The sequence below is a fragment of the Osmerus mordax genome, chromosome 18, assembly GCF_038355195.1.
Source record: "Osmerus mordax isolate fOsmMor3 chromosome 18, fOsmMor3.pri, whole genome shotgun sequence".
Taxonomy (NCBI): Eukaryota; Metazoa; Chordata; class Actinopteri; order Osmeriformes; family Osmeridae; genus Osmerus; species Osmerus mordax.
Window position 1 is genome coordinate 4,733,981 of NC_090067.1, and position 22,332 is coordinate 4,756,312.

Consider the following 22,332-nt stretch of genomic DNA (forward strand, 5'->3'; position numbering starts at 1 on the left):
TTCGGTGCCGATGGGCTTATCATGTAGGCCGAATTGCTTGAAAAAGATATAGTTGAATGCAGAAAGATAACTTCAATTTTAGACCGGTAGAGGGAAGCAAATAGCCATGCGTCAATTCCTGGTCAAACTTATTTTTTACATATAGTTCAAGTTCAAGTAAAAATATTTTAGTGTCAGATGCACAGAACAACACAAGGTCAGACTGGGCACTGAAATTCTTGGGACAAGACAACGCAGAGCAACCTGACATAACATAACATATGCACTACATATACTCAGAACATAGATTACATCTATGATAAGCTAAAATATAATAAACCTCCTAAATACACAATTTAATATACAATATAAAATACAGTACACTAAACCTCTAATACACATAGTAACCTATACTAAACTTATAAACCTATACTAACCTAAAGACAGTGGGGTACAATTTGTGCAATATTGTTGGTGCAACCAGTAGCTGAAAGTGGCAGTGTGTAAAGTGGCTAGTGAGAAAGTGTGAGAGTGTATCAATGTCCATATGAATGTCCATTCAGAAGCCTGATGGCCCTTGGAAAGAAACGGTTGTCCAGTCTGTCCACACTGTTTATTGAATTCAATAAAGTGTGGCTTATTATATGTAGGCCTGTGTGCTATGGTGTTTCTGGGCAAACACTCGACTATTATATTAATTTTATAATAGGGTTTAAGACTCGCCATAACTTATATTCAGTCGTAGAGTTGGTCAATTATGGCAGACAAAGAATGAAATGAAAAAAGCACTTTGAAATGTTAGCTTGCTCTAGCTTTTTATTCTTCTCATCGAAAAAAGACAAGGAATGTTTGTGTCTACAATTTGTGGACAGATTCTATCAATGTTATTGGTTTGCCACTGTTTGGAGTGAATGATAAACAAAAATGTCAAGTGCAGAGCAAGAAACCTTTCACTCAAGTCACTGATTAACCATAATGGAACCATTTAGCAGTGGGTAAATGTACCTCAGTAGAATGAATGTTTTTAACCTGCCACACAGTAACAGCGACTCTTCAGAGTGCTATTCAGTATTTAACTTAATTTTAATAATAAAATGAAGTAGCCTACAAATATACAATGTTTTTTTGCCATAAGGAGAAAGATAACAGCACTGCATATACATAAAAGAAGACAAAAGAAATGGAAAAGGAAAATAAAGATGTAGAACATACAAACAGTTCATCATGGGTAACAACAGACAATAAAATAAATCTTGGTTCTAGGCTTCTTCGAACATTCACCACTTCTCCTCAGCACCAAGTCTCAAGGAGGCGGGGTCATGAGACCCCGTCATGATGACGACACGATGTAGTGAGCCAGCTGTGCCTCCTTCCTAAAAGTCAATCAGCTCAGACACATGGGTTTTCAGTTAGCAAGCTCAAAGAAGGAAGTTGAGGAGCTGAGTGAAGGTTTGTGGTTAATTATTTACTATATCATTTGATACCGCTAATGTTTTTTTCTTGTATACACCACCTAAAATGAATGAATCATTACTTACTTTTACTAAAGGAACGGTACAAAACGCATTAACTATCTAATTGATTGTTATTTTCTAGCTGTTGTTGAGCTAACTAGCTAGCTTCTCACATGCCCAGCATCCATGTGTCTGTCGTCCAGTTAGATTGCGGTTTGTAATTTTGATAAAATCATTGCTGAAGGCGGTTGCTGTAGTGCATGTTTAAGTGTGGTGTTTTGGAAACAGCTTCTTATTAATTTCGCTAGCATGCCTACAACCAGATGTGGAGATGATGAAAGCGGCGCCAATTATTACGGGTGACGTAGCCTAAGACGAGATACAGTACAGTAGATCTGCTTTTTAGGATAGCCAGTAGCGAGCTAACTAGCTATGGTAGCTACTGATATTCAACGTTGAATTTTACATACTATTAATACGTTATACATACAAGTATGTAACTAAACGAATCACGTTTTACGAAAACGGAAATTGCATCGCGATAGGAAGATTTAATCCAGATTTAGAAGCAAGCAATGCCGGGTGTTACATAAAGCTTTTTAGCTAGTGCCGGTAGAACAGTGTCCACGTTTCATGTTATTGCTGTGGCGGAAGATGATTGAGGTATCCAACATATTTCCAAAAACAAAATAGGAACTTATATAAGCATGCTATTTCATAATTCATGTCTTCAACATTTAAATGGATGACTACAGGACACAAACATGCAGTAGTTAGCAAAGGTAAAACTGTAGAATCCGTAACCCAACAGCAATCTGTAGCCTCATTTCTAAACTAAAGAAGCATTCAATCAAAGCAGATGCTACCAAAATCGAATTATTTTATTATTGTCTTCTGCCCCTCCAATGACCTATTATTGCTTCTGATGGGGATAATTGCTTGATGCCTTTTAGGTTGGGGACCAATGCCTCAACATCTTGACAGTTGTATTCCCTTACTTCCTGCCCATTTGTCGGTACACTGTTAGTTTAAAGATCGTCTTTAATGTATAAATAGGAGGCGTCTTTATGCAGTCTTTGCAGGTGTTCTTTACCACCAATATTTGACAAACAACTGCTGCTGTATAACTTGGATAGCCTAGATTTATATCATACATTTCTCATAGTTAAGTCTATGTACGAGGTCAGCCACTATTCAAATTACACTACTGGTCAAACGTTTTAGAACACCCCCATTTTTTCCATTTTTTATTGAATTTTACGCAGTTCAAGTCCAGTGAATAACCTGAAATGGTACAAAGGTAAGCGGTAAATTGACAGGAAGATGTCTGGCAGACCCAAAGTCACAACAGAATCAAAAGAAAAGTTTCTGAGAGTCAACAGCTTGCGTGATAGGCGGCACACAGGACAACAGCTTCAAGCACAGCTTAACACTGGTCAAAGTACCGAAGTTGATGGTTGAAATGCTGCAAAATGCTGTGGTAGCAGTTTTGGTTCAGGGTGCCACTCTGTGGAAGTCGCCAACTCTGAGTCCAGTAAAAGAGCCCCCAAACCATCACTTTCAACCATCAACTGAGACTTGCTTACTTCGACCAGTGTTAAGCTGTGCTTGAAGCTGTTGTCCTGTGAGCCACCTATCACGCAAGTTGTTGACTCTCAGAAACTTGTCTTCTGATTCTGTTGTGGCTTTCGGTCTGCCAAACCTCTTCCTGTCAGAGTTTCCTCCAGTTTCCAAGTGCCTTTTGATGGTGTAGGACAGAGGTATTCAACCTTGGTCCTCAGAGACCCCCTGCCATGCATGTTTTAGATGTTTCCCTGCTCCAACACACCTGATTCAAATTAATGCTCATTATCAGGCTTAGATAAAGACCCATTCATTTGAATCAGGTGTGTTGGAGCAGGGGAAACATCTAAAACATGTAGGGCATGTTTTACCCTGGTCCTCTCTGGTGTAGGAAACTGTAATAAACTATTCTTTCTAACCTCTGGCAGTTTACCGCTTATGAAGACGTATTAGATAATACCCAATTGCTCTGAAAGTACCAAGTCAATGAAAGGAATAGACAAGTTCAAGACTAAATCAATGTATTTATTACATGAATGTGAGGTGCAGGTGTCTGTTACACTCAAGTTAAGTATCACAGAGGACTGGACAATGTATTTAGAAAATCAAGGGAGTATATTGTATCTCAATATGGGAGGATACACCATGATTAGCATTCGCAGGCACAGTTAAAGAACAATATGTGCTAGATAGCTTTTGCAAAGTTGCATGGCATTATACACTTTGGCAATAGTGTGACCTCTGACTTACATCAGCGACACAGGCCTTTCCTAGTCACACCTTACAAAAACCCAAGTTATGGCTATACAGGGATAATATAACAGTATAATGACAGTTTATCAATAATACAAGAAACATAATTAATAGATATTAAATATTAATAAATATTTCGCTCCTGGACATACCAAGGGTTATGTGCTCATGAGCTTAATGTTGCAAGGTATAGATCAAACATTGTTTATTCAGAACATTTCAAACCGTATAGAAATAATAAAGTAATCATTATCGTTAATTGTTGTGATTGAAAGACAGACCTCTTCGCTTACATTTGTACCACTTCAGGTTATTCACTGGACTTGAACTGCTTAAATTTCAATAATGGAAAAAATGGGGGTGTTCTAAAACCTTTGACCGGTAGTGTATCGAGTAATATTATAAGATGGATCACCTTGTGAAACGTCAAGATCTCCCTTTGATATTATGCCAGATCTATGTGCTGAATCTAAAGGGCCTGTTCCACAGTTACTTTGATGTAACGACTGCCCGACGTGGTAAATCCTCCGACAGCACCAGAAACGTTTGAAGATTCAGAGAGAATTCTCTGTTCCAAGACAAAGGACCTTGAGAAATCTGCTGTGTTCTCAGTAGTCTCACAGGAGCCAATGAGTTCTTTGGCGTCACTTGTTTACAACCCACCAAGCATGGGTTGGAAAAAGGGAGGCGCACTAAACCCTGCATCCCAGAGTATCATGTACAGTATAGTTATAAACCTAAAGGTATTTGGTTTTTTGAACACATAGGCTCTAACTCCTAAAGCCAATTAACAGGTTCAGACGGGTCAGCAATGTGCTAATGAAAAGAGGCCAGAAACACTAGTCACAAGACTAGCTTGCCGCCTGGTGCATCAGTAGGCGTGACACTGCATTCGGGCCATAGAAACTCAGCGACCCTTTTAGAAGGGGTGCTGACTTCTCCAGCACAGTCAATACTGTGGCATTCTGCTCCTGTCAAGCGTTTTCCATGGTTCCTCAATGGATGACAAAAAGGCTACTACTGTCTTGATTAGTTGGAAGATATGCTGCTGGCTAGGTAGCAGAAAGCATTTTTACCTACTGATTTACCTACTAACGTGTTTGGGGACCCTTTGGCCACACTGACTCTTTTGTTTTTGTTATTTTCTTTTCAGATTGTTTCCCTCAAAGGACAACTGGTGAAGGGAAATGCTGTGACTAAGCTGAGATTTCCCAGCTTGGCTTCCCCAACCCTGACTCGGTTCCTGATCCTGCCCTGAGCAAGCCCCCTCTTTTCGTCTCCACACCCTCTCGTCTAGCCCTCCGCCCGGCCTAGACGGCTCCGTCTCTGCCTCCCGGCTTCGTCCTCCGTCTCTCTCTCTCTCCGTCCGCCCATCCGTCTAGCCCCTCCCCCCGGGGGCTTCCCTCTCTTCCTCCGGGCCGCGCGCTCGCTGAGCCGAGCCGCCATGACGGCAGAAGGGGACGCCACGTCGGTGGAGTCGATGCGTCTGAAGCAGGAGATCTCCCTGCTGCACGGCGTCTGCCTCATCGTGGGCAACATGATCGGCTCGGGCATCTTCGTCTCGCCAAAAGTACGGCAGTACTCGCCCGTCGTTATCTAGCGTGTCCTTTTCAAAGCCAGGCGACTGAAGAAGACTCTTATCTACCCAAGTGCTGTGACGGTGTCAAGTCAATGAAGGCAGTTGCCAAATCCCAGTTAAAGACAAAATATATTAGTATTTCTTACATATATGTTGGGTGCAGGTGTCTGATACACTCAAGCTGAGCATCTCAGAGGACTGGACCATGAATACAGGAAGGGCAGTTAAAAAGTATCACCCGATTCTATCTAGCTGGTTAGGGCTGAGATGAAACCCTACAGGGTGGTATAAATAGGGTCGGCAGCTCTGTTTTAGACTCATGTTGGGAGATCAGGGCCACTCCTGGCTATGTCTATCAGTTGTAGCATGAAGAACAGTACATTTTCAGAGTCATCCTATCAGACAAATCCTGATGGCAGTATTCTATGGAAGATTTTGTAAGCATGTTTTAGGGACCGAACATGGGGACTTTGCTACCTGTCGGTAATCTCTTCCAACCGTCTCTCCATAGGGTGTGTTGTTGTACACTGGGTCGTTTGGGCTGTCCCTTGTGATCTGGGCCATTGGAGGCGTCTTTTCTGTGTTCGGCGCCCTGTGCTACGCAGAGCTGGGAACCACCATCCGCAAGTCCGGAGCCAGCTACGCCTACATTTTAGAGTCCTTTGGTGGCTTCCTGGCCTTCATCAGGTGCGTGTGTGTGTGTGTTACAGTCTGAACTAAATGTTATGGTTTGTAGCGACGGGAAAGAAAAAGCAAAAGTTGTAGAAGGAAAGTATCTCAGTTCTGACCCGTATCCATTTTTACCCTCCCCCCCAACCCTCATTGTTTGGATTTATCTTTTTTTTATCATGTGTATTTATGTGATGTTTTGCATCATGTGTTTTGCATCATGTTGGCCTGAGGCACATAATTCAAGTTCTGGATGATTGAATCTGAAAGGTTGTGGACGTCGCTGATGATCGTGGAGCCGGCGTGCCAGGCGGTCATAGCCCTGACCTTCTCCACCTACCTGGTCCAGCCCTTCTATCCCACCTGCTCCGCCCCTTACGATGCCGTCCGGCTCATAGCCGCAGCCATCATTGGTAGGGAGAGTACCTCAGTCAGCCAGTGGGCTGTTTCTGAGGCCATGTCTGTTTTTTCATTTGTGCCTCCAGGAAGTACTCCGATTTCAGTTGAGTCTTTCTAAATCCTCCAGAACAGTTTTCTCCTCAATGTCTGCTGATGCACTCCCTTGTGGAATACAGGTCTAGGTGAGTATCTTGATCTCGCACTCTATGTTTTTAACATGACCGCTCATGAGCAAAGGAATGTGGATTTTCTGGAAAGCCTGCTGGACATTCAATATCTGGTTGTGCTTCGGGTTCATGTTTTACGTTTCGCTGCACATGGAAGCTTCAGCTGTTTCTAGACCGGGTTGGAGTCTCACCAGTGTCTATTGAGAGAACATTTGTACAATGTTACATGTTACACACACACACTCACACACAAGCTACCACGGAGCAATAGACATACATGACGTGGAAAGCATTCATCTAGAGAGAGTGCAACTCAATAGTTTTTTTTTTTTTATCATAGACTTCCTACTTTTTATCTTTGGGCATGTTTACACTAAGTTGTGAATAACGTATTTTGGTGAGAAGTTCCCCTTTGTGCGGTTTTGTGCGAGCATGATAGCCCAAGGAGAGACACGTGTTATAGACACCATGCATTAAAAAGGAAATCAGATAAATGCAGAAAAGCGTGATTAGAGATGAAACGAGATTAGATTTTGAATAGTGGTCCAAAATTTGTATAGATGTGTGTTTGAATGAATCAAGGTTTACTTTCAGTTAAACAGTCAACTACCGGTAAGTATTCTTGTATGTTTATGACCTTTTCACTCAGATTTATGGTTAGTACGATTTTGTATCGTCATAGGTCCATATTCTTGCAAACCCAGTCAGTACTTAACATGCAGAGATGATCTACCACAGTACCATCCAGCTCTGTGGCCACTGTTAGAAAAGCTCACACTAAATCGGAGTACATTATATCGTTTGGAAAAACACAAACTTAGCCCAATTCTGCACGTTTTTCTATAATCTTTCTGCACAATGCGCTTGAGAAGTGAATCTAAATGCACCTCTGATATACACCCACTATGTCAATGTTGACACTTCCTGTCCTCCACCAGTCAGAGCTGCAGGAGCCTGAAGCACAGTGCACTTTTCAGTAGACTGGTGTGTACTAAGAGTTATCCAGCCCATCTACCACTATAAAATACCAATAGAACACTGGTGTAATGAGCAATGTTCTACGGCCAACAATTTCAGTGATCCAAAGAGTGAATTGTGAAATGACCCGAAACATGTTTGCCATGTAACCTAGGCAATGCTTCATTCATGTCTTTTTTTTTTCTTCTCATGAGTGCTTTAGAATGTAAATCCAGCGTCATGTGCTTAAAGTTAGGGCCATTTGAAAGATTACCTCAGCAAGCACTGTAAACCCCTTTTGTTATCCCGGCCTTGTTTGGACCTGCAAATAAGCGTCTGCTAAGTCCACACAGCCACCACCCAAGCATGCGGTTCACCTCTGGGGCCTGACTTCCTGCCACATGCAAGCGAAAAGCCTTTGGTGTGACTTGGAGCCCCTTCCCGTGATATCCACCCCTCCATCTTTTGAAGAGATGTTAAATCAGGGCCTGCCACAGGCCGAATGTCAAGTCCTCATGCATTTCGTACTTTCAAGCACGTTGATCGTTTGCCAGACGAGACAGAAGTGCCTCTATACACTTTTGCTAATATATTTCCCCCTCCTGTCCAGCTCTATAGTGACAGGAAAGCTCAATCGATCGCATATAAAAGTCTGACATGGCCTATTCTTCCTCTGCTCGTCAGCTGTCGGTCATTCTGTAGAGGGAGAGAGGCTGTTTATCTGCCTCTTTATCTGAAGCCATTCCCAGGCAGTTAGCTTTATCAGAGCCAGTCTGTGTACTGGTAGCTGGTCATTAGCTAGTTGCACATTATCTCCAATGTATTCCACTGTTTGGTCGAGTAAGATAAGACAAGATAACCTACAATTTCATATTCCGTAGGAGTTGAAAGTGCCTCCTTGTTAAACGATTTGGTAAACTTCTTTGGTAAAGATAGAAAAACAAGTAGGTTTCTTTTAAATGACCACAAGCCTGGTTAGAACCAGGCTTGAGAACCTTTTTTTTTGGGGGGGGGGGGGATTGACATTTGCCACCTGTTACCTCACTTCCTTCCCTTTCGCCTCCTCCTTGTCATCGTCCCCTTTCATTCCTGGACCAACTCCTCTTCCTTTGACGTGTGAAAGCCTGACGACAGACTGCACTGTCCCTCGTCCCCAGGTCTTCTGACGTGCATCAACTGTATGAAGGTGAAGTGGGGAGCCATCCTCCAGGTCATCTCCACCTTTGCCAAGGTGCTGGCCCTCATAGTCATCATCATCGCGGGGATGGTGAAACTAGGACAAGGTACGTCACAAACGCGTACACTCACCTTTACAGTTGCACACATGAAGACACGCCGTCCCTTTAACTTGAGAACCTTTTTCTGTCCATTTGTACACGCCACATACAGTATATGACCCGTGCACTACACAGTGTGATTAAATGTATGAAAAGGGGTTCTCTGTAGCGTTGAACTTTTCACCTGGAGACCCTCTGTGATGTCTTGGCCTTGTGTTCTCCACAGGCAAGACGGAGAACTTTGAGGACTCGTTCAAGGGCTCCAAGCGGGACCCCGGTGACATCGCCCTGGCCCTGTACGCAGCGCTCTACTCCTACTCTGGCTGGGACACGCTCAACTTCATCACAGAGGAGATCAAGAACCCAGAGAGGTACGTGACGCACACGCACGTTGTACGTTTGGGCGTTAGCATTGGCGCAGTTTCCTTTTCTGTTGTCTAACATCCTTATGCTGTGGCTTGACATTTCTTTTAACATTTTTGTTTTACCCTTCATCCAATAACAGGAACCTCCCGTTATCCATAGCCATCTCCATGCCCATCGTCACGGTGATCTACATCCTGACTAACATCGCTTATTACGTTGTCATGGACGCGGACACTGTGTTGGCCAGCGAGGCTGTAGCCGTGGTGAGCAGGTGTTGTTTGACTAGCCGTTAGCTGTGTGAGGGTTGTGAAGCGACGGAAATGTTGTAGAAAGGTAGTTTGCGATAACCTGACTCTCCAGATGGTTTGTTGCACATAACCATCTGGGAAGTCGTCCTTGGAATCTGCTTGGAAAAGGGCAGGCACTTTCAAAAAACAGTGAATGCATCTGTCTATCACAGGCTAACTTCAATCTCTTCTGTAGCTGCCAGTAGTTCCTGATTTGGCTGAACCTCCGTGAACCACAAACAAACCGTGAACTGCCCACTTAGATTCTCCCTTGGTCTTGATCTTGCCAATCCAGCTGTATCGCAAGGTTAGGTCTGCGATGGAAAGGTTTTAAGTTCTGCTCTTTTAACTAGAAACAAAGGTTCTGAGGCAATGCTGCACACAGGACAGTCCAGTAAAAAATAATGCACATGCACCCTGATTAACCACCAAACTTATTAGCAAGTCATGAGGCTCTGTCCTCATTAGCAGCATCTGTTCAGGCTCAAAGACCATTAACTGATCTCTGGTCTTCTCTGGTCTGGTCTGGTCTGGTCTGGAAGCCACTGCCGGTAACTGAATTCCTAACGGGCTCCCTTTGACGATGTCAACCGGGACTTTTGCTAGCTTACAAAGTTATCTCCTGATGCAGTTAGAGAAGGCTTTGAACGAGGCCCATCAAGACTAAATGTAATTAGCAAAATAAATAAAAAGGGGGCAGAAATGGGGGCGGGGGAAAGTCGTGTCAACATGAAGCCCATCTCTACTGAAATGGCTGTATTTCTAATATTTAAACAACCCAACTGAAAAGGTAAATATAGATGTTTATACTATAGATTTTCTGTGGTTAAGAGCCTAGACGGTACACTAGTGTGATGAGTCGGGGCCGGTGCCATCTGATGTGGCAGAAAATAACACTTGTTTCCTGACGGTTGGTCTGAAGGGAATAGTCCAACTGGCGCACAAACTGGGTGTTTGATTCTCTTTTCTTGCGCCTCAGACGTTTGCGGACGAAGTCCTGGGCTGGGCCCGCTGGCTGATCCCACTGTCGGTGGCCATATCCTGCTACGGCGGCCTCAACTCCTCCATCATCGCCGCCTCCAGGTCAGTGGACAACGGGGCTTGTTACTCCACCACCCCATCTCGGAGCAGGTTGTTGAAGGTGTAAACAAGGTGTTACACAGATGAGCAATGAGCTGTGAATGCCCTTGTTTACTTTCCTTCGTGTTTTGCCATCGCTATGGTACGCTTTCTGTTGTGGGTCAACCTCGAAACGTCGTGCTCGGGAAATCTGTACGAATTATAGAGACCACGACTGAGCAAAGTGGATGATCTTAAACCGGGCATCTTATATAAAATGGATATTATTGTAGTATTTATTGACTATATGGTTAAAGACTAAAGCTTCTCTAGGAAATAGATCGAAGTCATCTCAGACGAGCTGTTGTTGACCGGTAGTTCTCTCTCCTCCACCTGTAGACTCTTCTTCGTGGGTTCCAGAGAGGGACACCTGCCTAATGTCCTCTGCATGATCCATGTCAAACGTTACACCCCAATCCCGGCCCTGCTCTTTAACGTAAGTGTGGAACTTCCACTAAAGTGTGTGTACTTGTGTTCATGTGTGTACGCAGAAGGGAACTGGTACATTAGGCCTGTTTGTTTTTCAACCCCTATCAGTAGGATGTGTTGCTTATCGTGTGTGTGTGTGTGTTCTCCCTCTCCAGGGCGGCATGTCTCTCATCTACCTGTGCGTGAGGGACGTCTTCCAGCTCATTAACTACTTCAGCTTCAATTACTGGCTGTTCATTGGCCTGTCCATTGCCAGCCAGATCTACCTGAGGGTCAAGTTCCCCGACATGCACCGGCCCGTCAAGGTAACGCAAGCGGACGCAACTCCCCGCCGGAGCTGCAAGCTCTTTTTCTCGATCTCTTTCACTCTTCCTTATCTCTCTCGCTCTCTCTGTGTCTCTGCCTCCTCTAATATCTCCTTTTTTCTTATCATTCTCCTCCCAGCTGAGCCTGTTCTTCCCAGTGGTGTACTGCATCTGCAGCCTGTTCCTGGTGATAGTGCCCCTGTACAGCGACACCATCAACTCCCTGGTGGGCATCGGCGTGGCACTGTCCGGCGCCCCCGTCTACTATATCTGCATCCACCTGCCGCCGCGCTCCAGGCCCGCCTTCCTGAGCAGGATGCTGGGTGAGAACTGGTCACACACACACATACTCACACTCCCCCCAGGTGTTCTTTTGTATTTAGTTCCTTAGATTGGGAGCCTTGTTTAGAGCTCTGAGCTGACAGAAACCCCGATGCCGTTGAAAGTGTCACCCAATATTGCCTGGGCTGGGCTTGCATACAAGCAGTCCTTTATCTACGCGTCAGGAATGGGAGCCGATTTTGGGTGCCGCTCGTCCAGGTTGAGTCTCTCGTCAATCTCACTTCCCGTTTGCTCGTCTGCAGATGTGATCTCCCTCAACACGCAGAAGGTGTGCCTGTGTTGCGTGGCGTCGCCCGACATCGACCTGGACAACATAGACCCAGACAAGGTGCAGTGACGGACTGAGGGAGGGGACGGACGGACGGATGAGGAGAGGTATGGAATGAATGAATGAACCCAACGCTTTATGGGTACCGCGGGCAATGGAGCGGAAGGAGAGGAAGAAACAGACGACGGTGGACAACCAGGAAATGGACAGGGAGGAGAGGGGGATGAGAGGAGGAGGAGGAGGAGAGACTGAACGGAAGGTGGACCTCGCACTCAAACACCCCTCCTCCCAATAATTGAGCCTTGCCGAGCCGGGATTTGAACAGAACTATATTTATGCGCAAAACTATTTTGTGTGCAGTACCGTGCGGTTCCTGTGTGTGTTAAGCACAGAGGCTACTTGTGGGTGGAATTCACCAGCGCACGCGCAAGCACGAGCGCAGCTCACCGGTGGTTGAAACCTGTCAGACTGAGTATAGCCCCTCAGCATCACTGAGCTGTCTTGAATCTGAGATCCAAACACGTAGGGAAGGTGCTTTCTAGATGACTGAAAATCACTCTTTTGAAGTCTGTTCGCTTAGAATAAAACAAATATTTTTGACCCCCTTGTTTCGTTCCAGGTCTTAAAGTCGGTCCAAAGATGCTTGTTCTAACCCCATGTTCATTTCCAGAGGCTGGACACAGGGTGTCTGTCAAGCCCAGTTTGTCTGCTTCTCGACACTTAGAACCAGCTTCATGGCAGCTCTGGGCCCTGTTGAAACATCACACACTTATAGGGAACATGAATAGGGTGAGAGGCAAACTGGACTGGAAGAAAAAAAAAAAAGACGCTTATTAGGTTCACTTCTTTTGTTTATTTTTTTCACTCCTTTTTGTTTGTTCTTTTTCTGTTCTCTGTCACACGGTTGCCTGTTAAATCCCAGTTTGGCACAAAGCTCGCCCCCGAATCACACGCTTGTCTGTTTTGCTAAGTGTTGCTTTAAGAACAACTGCTGCTGCTGTTTGTTGTTCGCTGCAGTTGCTCATGTGTTTTTCACTCTGCCAGTTCTGCGCAGAACTTGATTTCCTTCAGCTTTATCACGTCCACAGTCACCAACGGCAGCATTAAAGATTTGTAGTTACCTGCTAGTGGAACTACAGTTCCCAGAGGCCTGATCCAATCAGGTCACTTTCCCCCCCCCCCCCATCAATGTTTCAATGCAAATCCTCCAGTATGATCTAGAAGGACAGACAAACCAGAGGAAACAATGGTGTCTGGAGGGGGAACAGTTCTTTTCTGGTGTCGAATGTAAGAAAGATATGAATGGAATTCCGTTGTGTGAAGTTCCTTATCTATACAGGCTATCCATTGTCTGAGTCCTGTACAATGTATGGGGGTGGTACTCGACACACTGCTTGGCTAATGTACTTGCAATTAAAAAGGCCTGCTGATAGGCTAGCAAAGTTGCCTTGGTGTACGTGTATCTTGGGATTTTCTTAATCTACTGGATGTATAAGAAGGTTTAAGGACTTAGCCATGTGCACCTCATACAACCAACAGAGGATGATTATCCTGGCTTCTGGATTCACAAGGAATGCCAGATTATTCTTTACCGTGCAATGCTTCCGAACCCCTTCAGCCGAACCAGGGGCTCACAAGATGGTTCCTATGCACCCTCTAGTGGTAGGTTTAGATAGCTGCAGTTGAGGGACTGTGATGTCGTTAGTTCCTAGATCCAGGGACGGGCTGTACAAATGAGTTACTGAGCTCTCTCAGGTCTGACATTTGATGCCATCCAAAGTTTCTTTTGTTGTTTTGCTGACCCTTTCTCAATGCCAAACCTGACTTGCCTGAATGTAGCTTCAAGTGTAGCATGCTATCTCCTTTCTTGTTTGTGGCAGTTTGCAATGGTACCTTTTTGTGTCAATTTGAAGGCCTTCAGTTGAACATTGTTAAAGTTGGAAACTATGCTATGAATAAAATGCCTTACTGCTTTCTTTTTAATGTTAAGACTCACTATATTGTCTGGTTGTTTGTTAGGTGAATGGTACTGTACATCAGCTATACAACGTTTTTCCACTCTTTGGGGTCTTTTAGACACCTAAAGGTTCTATGTTCTCAATCACTCCGTCATGTTGTAATGCATCCGTCTGTGCCGGCGTGTCTGTGATTGCCGTGTGTGTAACCACGGCTACGAACTTCACCTTTTTGACGTGATCTTGTCATGTTCTTCTACTGCCTGGTTTTGTATTCCAGACGAGCTGTGATGTTTTAACTGATGAGGTGAGCTGCCAGACTCTTTGCCAGTTCTGTCCTCCTGCATCACATAATGTACTGCGTGCTTTAGACGGAGCTCTCAAGCTGCAGCTCCAACACTCCTCCATGAAGGACCACGGCATCCAGAGCACGACAGCATGAGACCCATTTTCATCAACCCTCAGTCTTAGTAGATGAAAGTTGGCTTTTATAGAAAGAAAACAAATATATATGCATATGTGAAAAATTCGTTCTCTGATGTTTTGAAGAAAATGTGTGTGTTTGTGTGTGTGTGTGTTCACCATGTAAGTGTGCTGTATGTAGTATCCTCAGTTGTGCCTTCATCACTCTTGGACCAAATAGCCTTGACGGTTGATATTGTCATGCAAACCTTTTGTGTACCGTTTATGCGTCAGACATTTTCCGTGGAAGAGTGTTGGGTGTGCTTCCTCTTCCATAAGAGAGCATTCTGGAATGTGTTCTAGGGGTTTCTTTATCGCATCAGCGTTCAATTATCTCACCGACTACATCATCACGCACTGTGCATATTATAATATGTGAAGGACAATTAGACAACCCTTTCCACTGTTTCTTGAGCCACCAGCATCTGAATCATGCATGCACACATTTTGTAGTCGTCTCCCCTCCCCCCCCCCCCCCCCCCCCAAAAAAAAACAAGAACGTTTGTTGAATTTAATTGAGTCCATTGAAATAAATTGGGTACATCGAGAAAAGGTCAAAGTGTCATGGTCACATATGGTCATTTGGTCTGTCATTCCTACAAAGTTGGTGGTGGTCTGTACTGTATGTTGTCCATTGTGTTGTGGTACGGTTTAGGTCCGGTTGTGAAGCTTCAAGTCTTTCAATCGGGTCGTCAGACTGCAATTTTAAATGTGTTAAAGATTGAGATTCCACTGTCATATTGCCCTCCTATGTCCATGTTTTATTTATAATGTTTGTCATAGAAGTGTTCTTTATACAGCGAACGATTAATGACAAGCTTTAGAACGTAAAGGAATGCTTGGTGGAATCTCTGACTGACTGGAATGTGGATTTATTTGAATAAAAATACTCAACAGAATGCTTGATCTGAATAACTGTTGTTTTGTCAAATATCCTCAAACCTTCATCTCGTAGGGTTCTTCACCTGGAACCAGAATCCACTGTCTGAAATGAACCTTCACAAAAGTTGGGGGACCCCCAATAAGAGAAATTTGAAAGTGCTCATAGTTTTAGTTAAAGATATGTAAACCCATGAGTAGTGATCCCAATATTACATTTATAAGAAGAAGAAAAAATGATATCCTGTATATTTGGTTTCTGGTCTACCCTGCCAGTGACGAAATGTAATTCATTCAGCTTGTGTTACAGAGACCTTTATTCTGTTTTGGGTCACCTCACATCCTGCATTTACACAACTTTCCACTAGGAGGCTCCCTTTTCCCAATGAAAACTCTTAAAAGCTCTCGGATGGAAGTAGAGGGAGAATGTTACTGGTTCACCTAAGGTAAATGTGGGATCACATGCTTGTTTAGTATGTTGGTGGAATAAATGAATTGATCTTGTTACCAACCAGACAGCTCGATTTTCTAAGTAAGGGAGCGTGACTTGCATGTTGGAGCATGCATGTAGTGAGTCCGTTGTGTACTAAGTGGGAATTATGGCCCTTCGTGTGACCTGTGAGTGTGTAAAACTAGCGTGTGTGTGTGTGTGTGTGCGCTGTCAGTGAGAATGCTGTGTGTAGAATAAAGTGAGTTTGTGGCGTATATATAAGACTTCACCAGGCTGAGGGGTCTAAGAGACGCTGGTGCATTTACCAGCATTTTTGAATGACTCTCCTCCCAGCCCCTCCCAGTCCCGTCAGCATTGTGTGTGGATCACGTTTCACCAGGGGTGTGCAGTCCTCATCTCTGATGCTGCCCAGGGATAGGTGCTCTGGCCTGGGTTGAGGCCTCATCTTCCCTCTCCCTTCCTGGGAGTTGGGTTCCACTGACTCATGCATAAAATATTAGAGCGGAGACGAGCCAGCTAGCACGACCAAGCCAACAAGGTGCAGTAGCCGGTGCTCTACAGCCTCAGCGGACGCCATTACGGAACCTGGTTGTTGACAACCTTTCGCTCTCGAGATCCAGACGGCCCAAGGGAAGGGTAGGGGGGACCGACAGTGCTGATGCCCGGGGATGAGGCCCCTGCTTGGGGGTGAGGTAGGTCGGAGGAGTGGGTGAGGCCCTTGGATGAGAGGCCCACAGCACCAGAGACTGGCCCCCAGCCATGGAGCTGCACAGACGGCTGCACTGGATACACAACAGACCCTGGAGGGCCAGGGCCCGCCACCGAGACTTCAATCGTGAGTGTTCCTCTGTGGATGTGTGTGTGGATGGATATTCAGTTTGTGTGTTTGTAGTTTGGTGCCTGTGGAAACGTTTGTCCATATGGCCGTGTGTGTGTTTGTGCGTGTATACAGCATTTGTGTGTGTGTGTGTTTTATGTGTGTACACTCCATTAGTGCGTCCATTGTCCGAGAGTGGCTTTTAACCCTGTGCATGATTGTGTATGCACGTCCTGTGAAATGGAGAAGCTCACCTATGAAGTCACCAGCCAGCCAAGTCTCCCATCACCTGACTACGTCAGGGTTGCTAATGGCGTGAGTGAGATGGCTGTTCTTTGAACGTCAGTGTGTGTGTGCACGTGTGCTCAGGTGTGTGTGTGGAAATATAAAGGGAGTGATGTAGGAATGTGTGTGTCCTCTGTGCGTGTATGTCCAGTCCATTAGATGGCCCCAATCCAACAACTGCTGGGCAGTTTATTTGGCAGTTACCTTTAGAAAGGAATGCATTTAGCAAGAATGAACCCAAACCCTAACAAATCTGCTTAAAAACCGGTGTCCTTACTTTAGAATTCAACTTTTATGTTGTGTCAGCGGACTTAATTGCGGTGCTATTTTATCTTGTTGTCTGGGGCGGGTTGATTGGAAGATGTCATTAAGAAACCATACGGTCTCTCGTGTAAGAGATGAGGCACGACAGAATAAATGCCGACATGCTGATCTGATCCATCCAGTACGTGCTGGTCAACACACACGATCCTGTGATTACTTCCGGAATTCATGTGTTTGCACATAGAGCACACAATTACAGAGATGAAGTTAAACCGCTATTCACGCGACAGTCCCCTGATAAAATGGTCCGATGCCAGATTACGATCGTGCTAACAGAGTGTATTCACACAGCGACACGCCTCCATTTTAGAGACCTTAACTCACTCCAGAACGCTTCATGTTGCTGACCCGTCCAGAAAAACGAGTTGCTCTGCAACATTTCCTGAGTGGTGGAGGTCTGGCTCACCCTAGCCCTCTTTGAGTGTCTCCAGCTTATTGAGCGGTTTCGTCTTAAAAGCTCCACTCAATGGGTGTGTTGGTATGTCTGCTTGTCCATGGGCGTGCACATGCCCCAGTGTATACTATCTACAGTGTATATGGAGGAGCGGGGGTGGGGGGGGTGGGGGGAGGAGGAAGGGAGATCAGTGGTAATGGACGTTTTTAGCAGACGCCTTGCAACTGAGAGGGCTGAGCCTGGGTCCATTTCCTCCTGCCTGTTGTCCATCCGGTCCTGGTTCTCATGAGGGCATGTCCCAGGCACTGCTCAACATGTGACAGCAGCAGATAGTGAATGCTGCGTGTGTGTATGTTAAGCAGTAGTACGGTCTCACCGTGAACATACGTAAGCTTGTAGCTGCGTCCACTGTAGGCTACCCAGAAGGGCACAGAACTCAGGGTTGGACTCACTAACCTCCCACCGAAGGGAGGGATGGTTGAGAGAAGGAGGGATGGAAAGGAGACTGAGATAGGTTTAAAAAAAGAAAAGAAAATGGAGGAGAGAGAGTGAAAGATAAAGATTAAGTGCAACATGCAAATGAGGGAGAGAGAAGGATAGAAAAAGGGGAGACTGGGAGAGGGAGAGGGAGGGAGAGAGAAAATAGAGCTGCCTAAACGCTACTCCCGATGCAAATGAAGAAGAGAGGAGAGGAAGGATGAGAGAGGGGGCAATCGTGTTGCATGTGTGACAGAGAGAATTGAGTTCAGGCTTATCAGCTGAATGCCATGTTCAACAGCCAGTGACAGCAGGGAGAGAATTTGCAACACACACACCCGGACCATTTCATGGCACAGTTAATTAATGACAGCTCTGCTGGAATGACACAAACAGGGCTTGTGCATGGGTTTAACTTAGGATGGCATTCTGGATTTTTACACACGGGCACACACACAGAATCAGCTCATAACCAACTATTTTGGGTTGGTTGAGCATGATGCACATCAAACACACAGACTCCTGCAGGCACACACATGCTGGTGCACACACAAAGACCACAAGCTCTTTAGAAGTGTGAATTATGGGGTTTTAAAAGTCCAGAAATACAGTTATCTCTATTTTATTGCTGTAAATCCCCAAAGCAATGTGTATTTTTCTGTCAAATGCCAGTCTATAATGCCATTATACCAAATGGCATCAGAGGATTTTCAGTGCATAGTAAGTGTCCTTGTGTCTGCCATCAGCCTTTTGTACAAGGAGAGGCCATGCACACGAGAGAAGGGCTAAAAGGATCATCCCAAGGAACATGTCTCAAACCCCTCCCTTTCCATATTAAAGAAATTGTTTCTGAACACAACACAGCGATCGAGAGCCAGAGCCCTCCAACACACATACACCCTCCTTCTCTCTCTCTCTCTCTCTCTCTCTCTCTCCTCTCTCTCTCTCTCTCTCTCTCTCTCTCTCTCTCTCTCTCTCTCTCTCTCTCTCTCTCTCTCTCTCTCTCTCTCTCTCTCTCTCTCTCTCTCTCTCTCTCTCTCTCTCTCTCTCTCTCTCTCTCTCTCTCTCTCTCTCTCTCTCTCTCTCTCTCTCTCTCTCTCTCTCTCTCTCTCTCTCTCTCTCTCTCTCTCTCTCTCTCTCTCTCTCTCTCTCTTTCACACACACAAACACACACACACAGACAGACACTCTCTACCCAGGCACCATTGTGTCCAAAGGGCTTTGTGGGGCTCATTTAATTTCAAAGCTCCTTTCATGTCATTGGGGGACTGGCTCCTTGTCTGACTCCTATCAGACTGAAAGCCATGTTTTTGATGGTTTGTATTTTAACAAGTAAGACAAGAGGATGGAGGTGGCATGAGGTACACTTGATCAGTCTCTCTCTTTCTGTACTCTGATGGGCTGTGTCAGAGAGAGCACAGGTCCCCGGGCAGTGTGTGTGTGTGTATGTGTGTGACAGGCGCAGAGCTGGCTTGAAATGACAGAACATTTTGTTGTTGACATCTTCTGTGAGCAATCAAACATGGGTCTGCTAAAGAATTCTCTATAAAACTAGAAAAAAAAAGCTTTTTTACAGAAACTTATTTTCAGCTTATATAAAGAATGGCTCTTTTCCGAGGATTTACCTAGACATCAGCAAAAAGTTATCTTTGAAACATGACATGCTCAAAGCCTCATTTCCGATGAATGGAATGCAGTTTCCGTATGGAAAATGCACGGGACAACACACATGCATGAAACACTGATTAGGAGCAGCCAGAAATAGATATTTGCCTTCCCTTTGATAACCCAGTTCCCTACTGCCTGCTCTCTCTGGAGAGGGAAGATGCTATTATTAGTTACCAATGGTGACGTGTGTTGACAATCAGACAACTCTCGAACACGAGTTTTTATGTTATTCCTTTGTTCCCTACATACTTAGTCTCTATGCTTACATCATAATTTGTTTCTAGAGTCCTACTATTGTACTTTGTTCCTAAATCCTTGATCCCTAGTTCCTCGAGCTTTGTTATGAAGGCAAAGTGAGCTTACCTGTGTGTGGACGTGTTATATATTACATACATGACGTCATGAGATGTAAGAGGGATTCTTCCCTTTTGAAATGACACCTGGGTAGACTCCCACAGTATTCACAAGGGGGCTTAAGTTTGAGGGGCCTACAGTAATGTGAATTTATTGTTTGCGACTAATATAATCTGTTTTTATTTAAACGGCCATGTAAACTGTCCAATTTTACACACACACACACACTCATCCTGCTCACAATGAAATATACTTTCTCCACCACACCCTTTTTTATCTGCTCGTTTCCTGCGTTTGCTTAACCTTTGTGGTTGCATTTGACTTCCATAAACTGGTTTAGCAAGCAGAATTTTGTTTTATTTTCCGTCTCCAAGTTTATGAGGCAATCGCAAAAGCGTTGTCACTCATCTTGTCTTCCCCCTGACAGGCAGTTCCTTGGCCTGAAAGTTAGACGCGAAAAGACAAACTTGTGTATGTTATTAACACAACACCACTGTGGAATTTCCACAAAAAGTAATTATTGAATGAATAGAAAAGAAATGTGAAACATCTTCACTCTGTGGGAGCATGTCAACCGTGTTATTGACCCTGAGGGACATGTTTGTCTGGTGCAAGTCGATGTGAAGTCGTCAGACTCTTCTTGGAAAGCTTATCAGGATGAAGTGCCATTTCAGACCTGGATACTGCCAGCTAACCAGATTGCATTGTTGCTGTGTCTGTGTCATCACTGAGTCATCCGGGCAGTCCATTGTCCTGTGTCCTCCTCTCTCTTTTTCCTCCATCCCTCTTTCTTAATCTTTTCGGGGCTCCATCCACCCTTTCCTCTAGATTTCCTTCCAGGCCTCTTTCTCCCTGCTGTCTCTACTTTCCCTTCTATCTTGCCCTCCTCCATCCCCCCTTAGCCCTCTCCTCCCTCCCACTCTCCACTCTGGTGACCCCCCCCCCCCCCCCCCCGCTCCTTCTCGTCCCGTCCTCTCCACTTTCCTTCCTCCTTACTCCCCCCCCCCCCCCCCCCCGTCTTTGTCTCAAACCTCCATGTTTCATCTGCCTCATTTTCCTACTTTCCCTGCCGTCTTTCATCTGTCTCCCTCTCTGTGCATTATAGCCATGATGTGATTTGTCATGGTTCTCACAGCGAGGAACATCCTCCCACTCCATGGCAACACGCCTCTCTCTCTTTCTCTCTCTCTGTCTCTCTCTCTGTTTCTCTCCCTCTGTTTCCCAAGTGGAGCTCATAGAGCAGTCAACAGTTCTAGAACAACAACATCATCATCGTTGCAGATTGTCTCTGAGTCACCCGCTCTCTGAACACTGCCTTCTCAACTTTTCTCTCTCTCTCTTTCTTTCCTCGTTGTTTCTTTCTCTCTCACTCTGTGCCCCTCGCCTCCTGTACACATATCTCCTAACTTTTCTCTCTTTCACTCATTTACATATATATTTGTGCTCCTCTCTTATTCGATCTCTCTCTCTTTCTCACTCTGTTCCTTTATCTTTTTCTCAAACATTCACACTCTTTTCTTTATTTCTGTCTTTCTTACTCTCAGCAGGGTCAAAGCCTTCCGATTTTAAATCCACTTTGTGAGAGTCGTCATACTTGAGTCATTTCTTGCTGGCATTTCAGTCAGATTTCCCAGTGAAACGTCAGCAAGCAGGAGTCATTGTGATTGTGCCAAGACTGCCAACAAACATGTGCACACACGCTATATGGTGTCTTTTATATAGATAATGCATTGTCTTTACACATAATCATCAGTACACGTAAACATGTGACAAACAATGGCATGACATGAGCTCTGAACTGGCTTTCAACTTGTGAGTGTGTGAATTCCTATTACGAGTTTTGGAATGGAATCCAGCCAGAAAATAAACGACCATTGGTTCATGGCTCTCCCAGTTACCCTTCCTGTCATGTTGAAACTAGGATGTTTCTCCACCGCTCTGCTTCTGTGGTTTTCAATGTTGACAGCTTCCAACAGAGCGGACGTGTTTGACCACACTACTTCCGAAGCCAAATTCTAGGCCCTTAACCAAATAAAAGTCCATTAATTAAACATTGTATTCATTCGGTTCATTTGGATTTCTTCCTGTGTATTGTCACTCTTATCGGCAGGTAAACATCAATTCAAGGGGTACATCTGGCATTGTAGCTTCAGAGTAGAATGTTTTCTTTCTTTTTCTAAAAGGTGGGCTCATGGTTTCATGTCAGTGGGTTTAGACTGGTTTGCCAGAATCTGGGCCGGGTTGCCAGGTTTTGCTTGGTAGCTCTCATTGACGGCTTCTTTGGAGGACTTAGGCCTCATGGTCTTCATGACAGACAGGATGTGGCTTTATGGAGCGGTTCCCTCAGACTGAC

The 22,332-nt window shown here is 44.9% G+C and overlaps 2 protein-coding genes across 2 annotated transcripts in view; both read left to right on the forward strand.

The window, feature by feature from the left end:
* The first annotated feature begins 1,377 nt into the window (after positions 1-1,377).
* Positions 1,378-13,897, forward strand: si:dkeyp-120h9.1 (Y+L amino acid transporter 2-like). Its single transcript, XM_067255405.1, has 12 exons — positions 1,378-1,428; positions 4,903-5,319; positions 5,840-6,015; positions 6,268-6,410; positions 8,678-8,803; positions 9,024-9,168; positions 9,303-9,426; positions 10,430-10,533; positions 10,909-11,005; positions 11,154-11,303; positions 11,443-11,626; positions 11,888-13,897. The coding sequence occupies exons 2-12, from the start codon at positions 5,194-5,196 to the stop codon at positions 11,980-11,982; spliced, it is 1,470 nt and encodes a 489-aa protein (XP_067111506.1). The 5' UTR covers positions 1,378-1,428; positions 4,903-5,193; the 3' UTR covers positions 11,983-13,897.
* A 2,481-nt stretch (positions 13,898-16,378) lies between these two features.
* The window catches only part of ripor2 (RHO family interacting cell polarization regulator 2), a 31,859-nt gene continuing 25,905 nt past the window's right edge, over positions 16,379-22,332 (forward strand). Inside the window, exon 1 of the mRNA XM_067255887.1 lies at positions 16,379-16,495. Within this exon, the coding sequence (XP_067111988.1) occupies positions 16,420-16,495 (76 nt within the window). The 5' untranslated portion in view covers positions 16,379-16,419. The remainder of the gene's footprint in view (positions 16,496-22,332) is intronic.

Bases quoted from the DNA above. Each gene is read 5' to 3' on its own strand.
- si:dkeyp-120h9.1 (XM_067255405.1), top strand. From the start codon at position 5,194: ATGACGGCAGAAGGGGACGCCACGTCGGTGGAGTCGATGCGTCTGAAG. The intron at 6,016-6,267 runs GTGCGTGTGTGT...TGAATCTGAAAG, and splicing joins GGCTTCCTGGCCTTCATCAG to GTTGTGGACGTCGCTGATGA. The intron at 6,411-8,677 runs GTAGGGAGAGTA...CCTCGTCCCCAG, and splicing joins CATAGCCGCAGCCATCATTG to GTCTTCTGACGTGCATCAAC.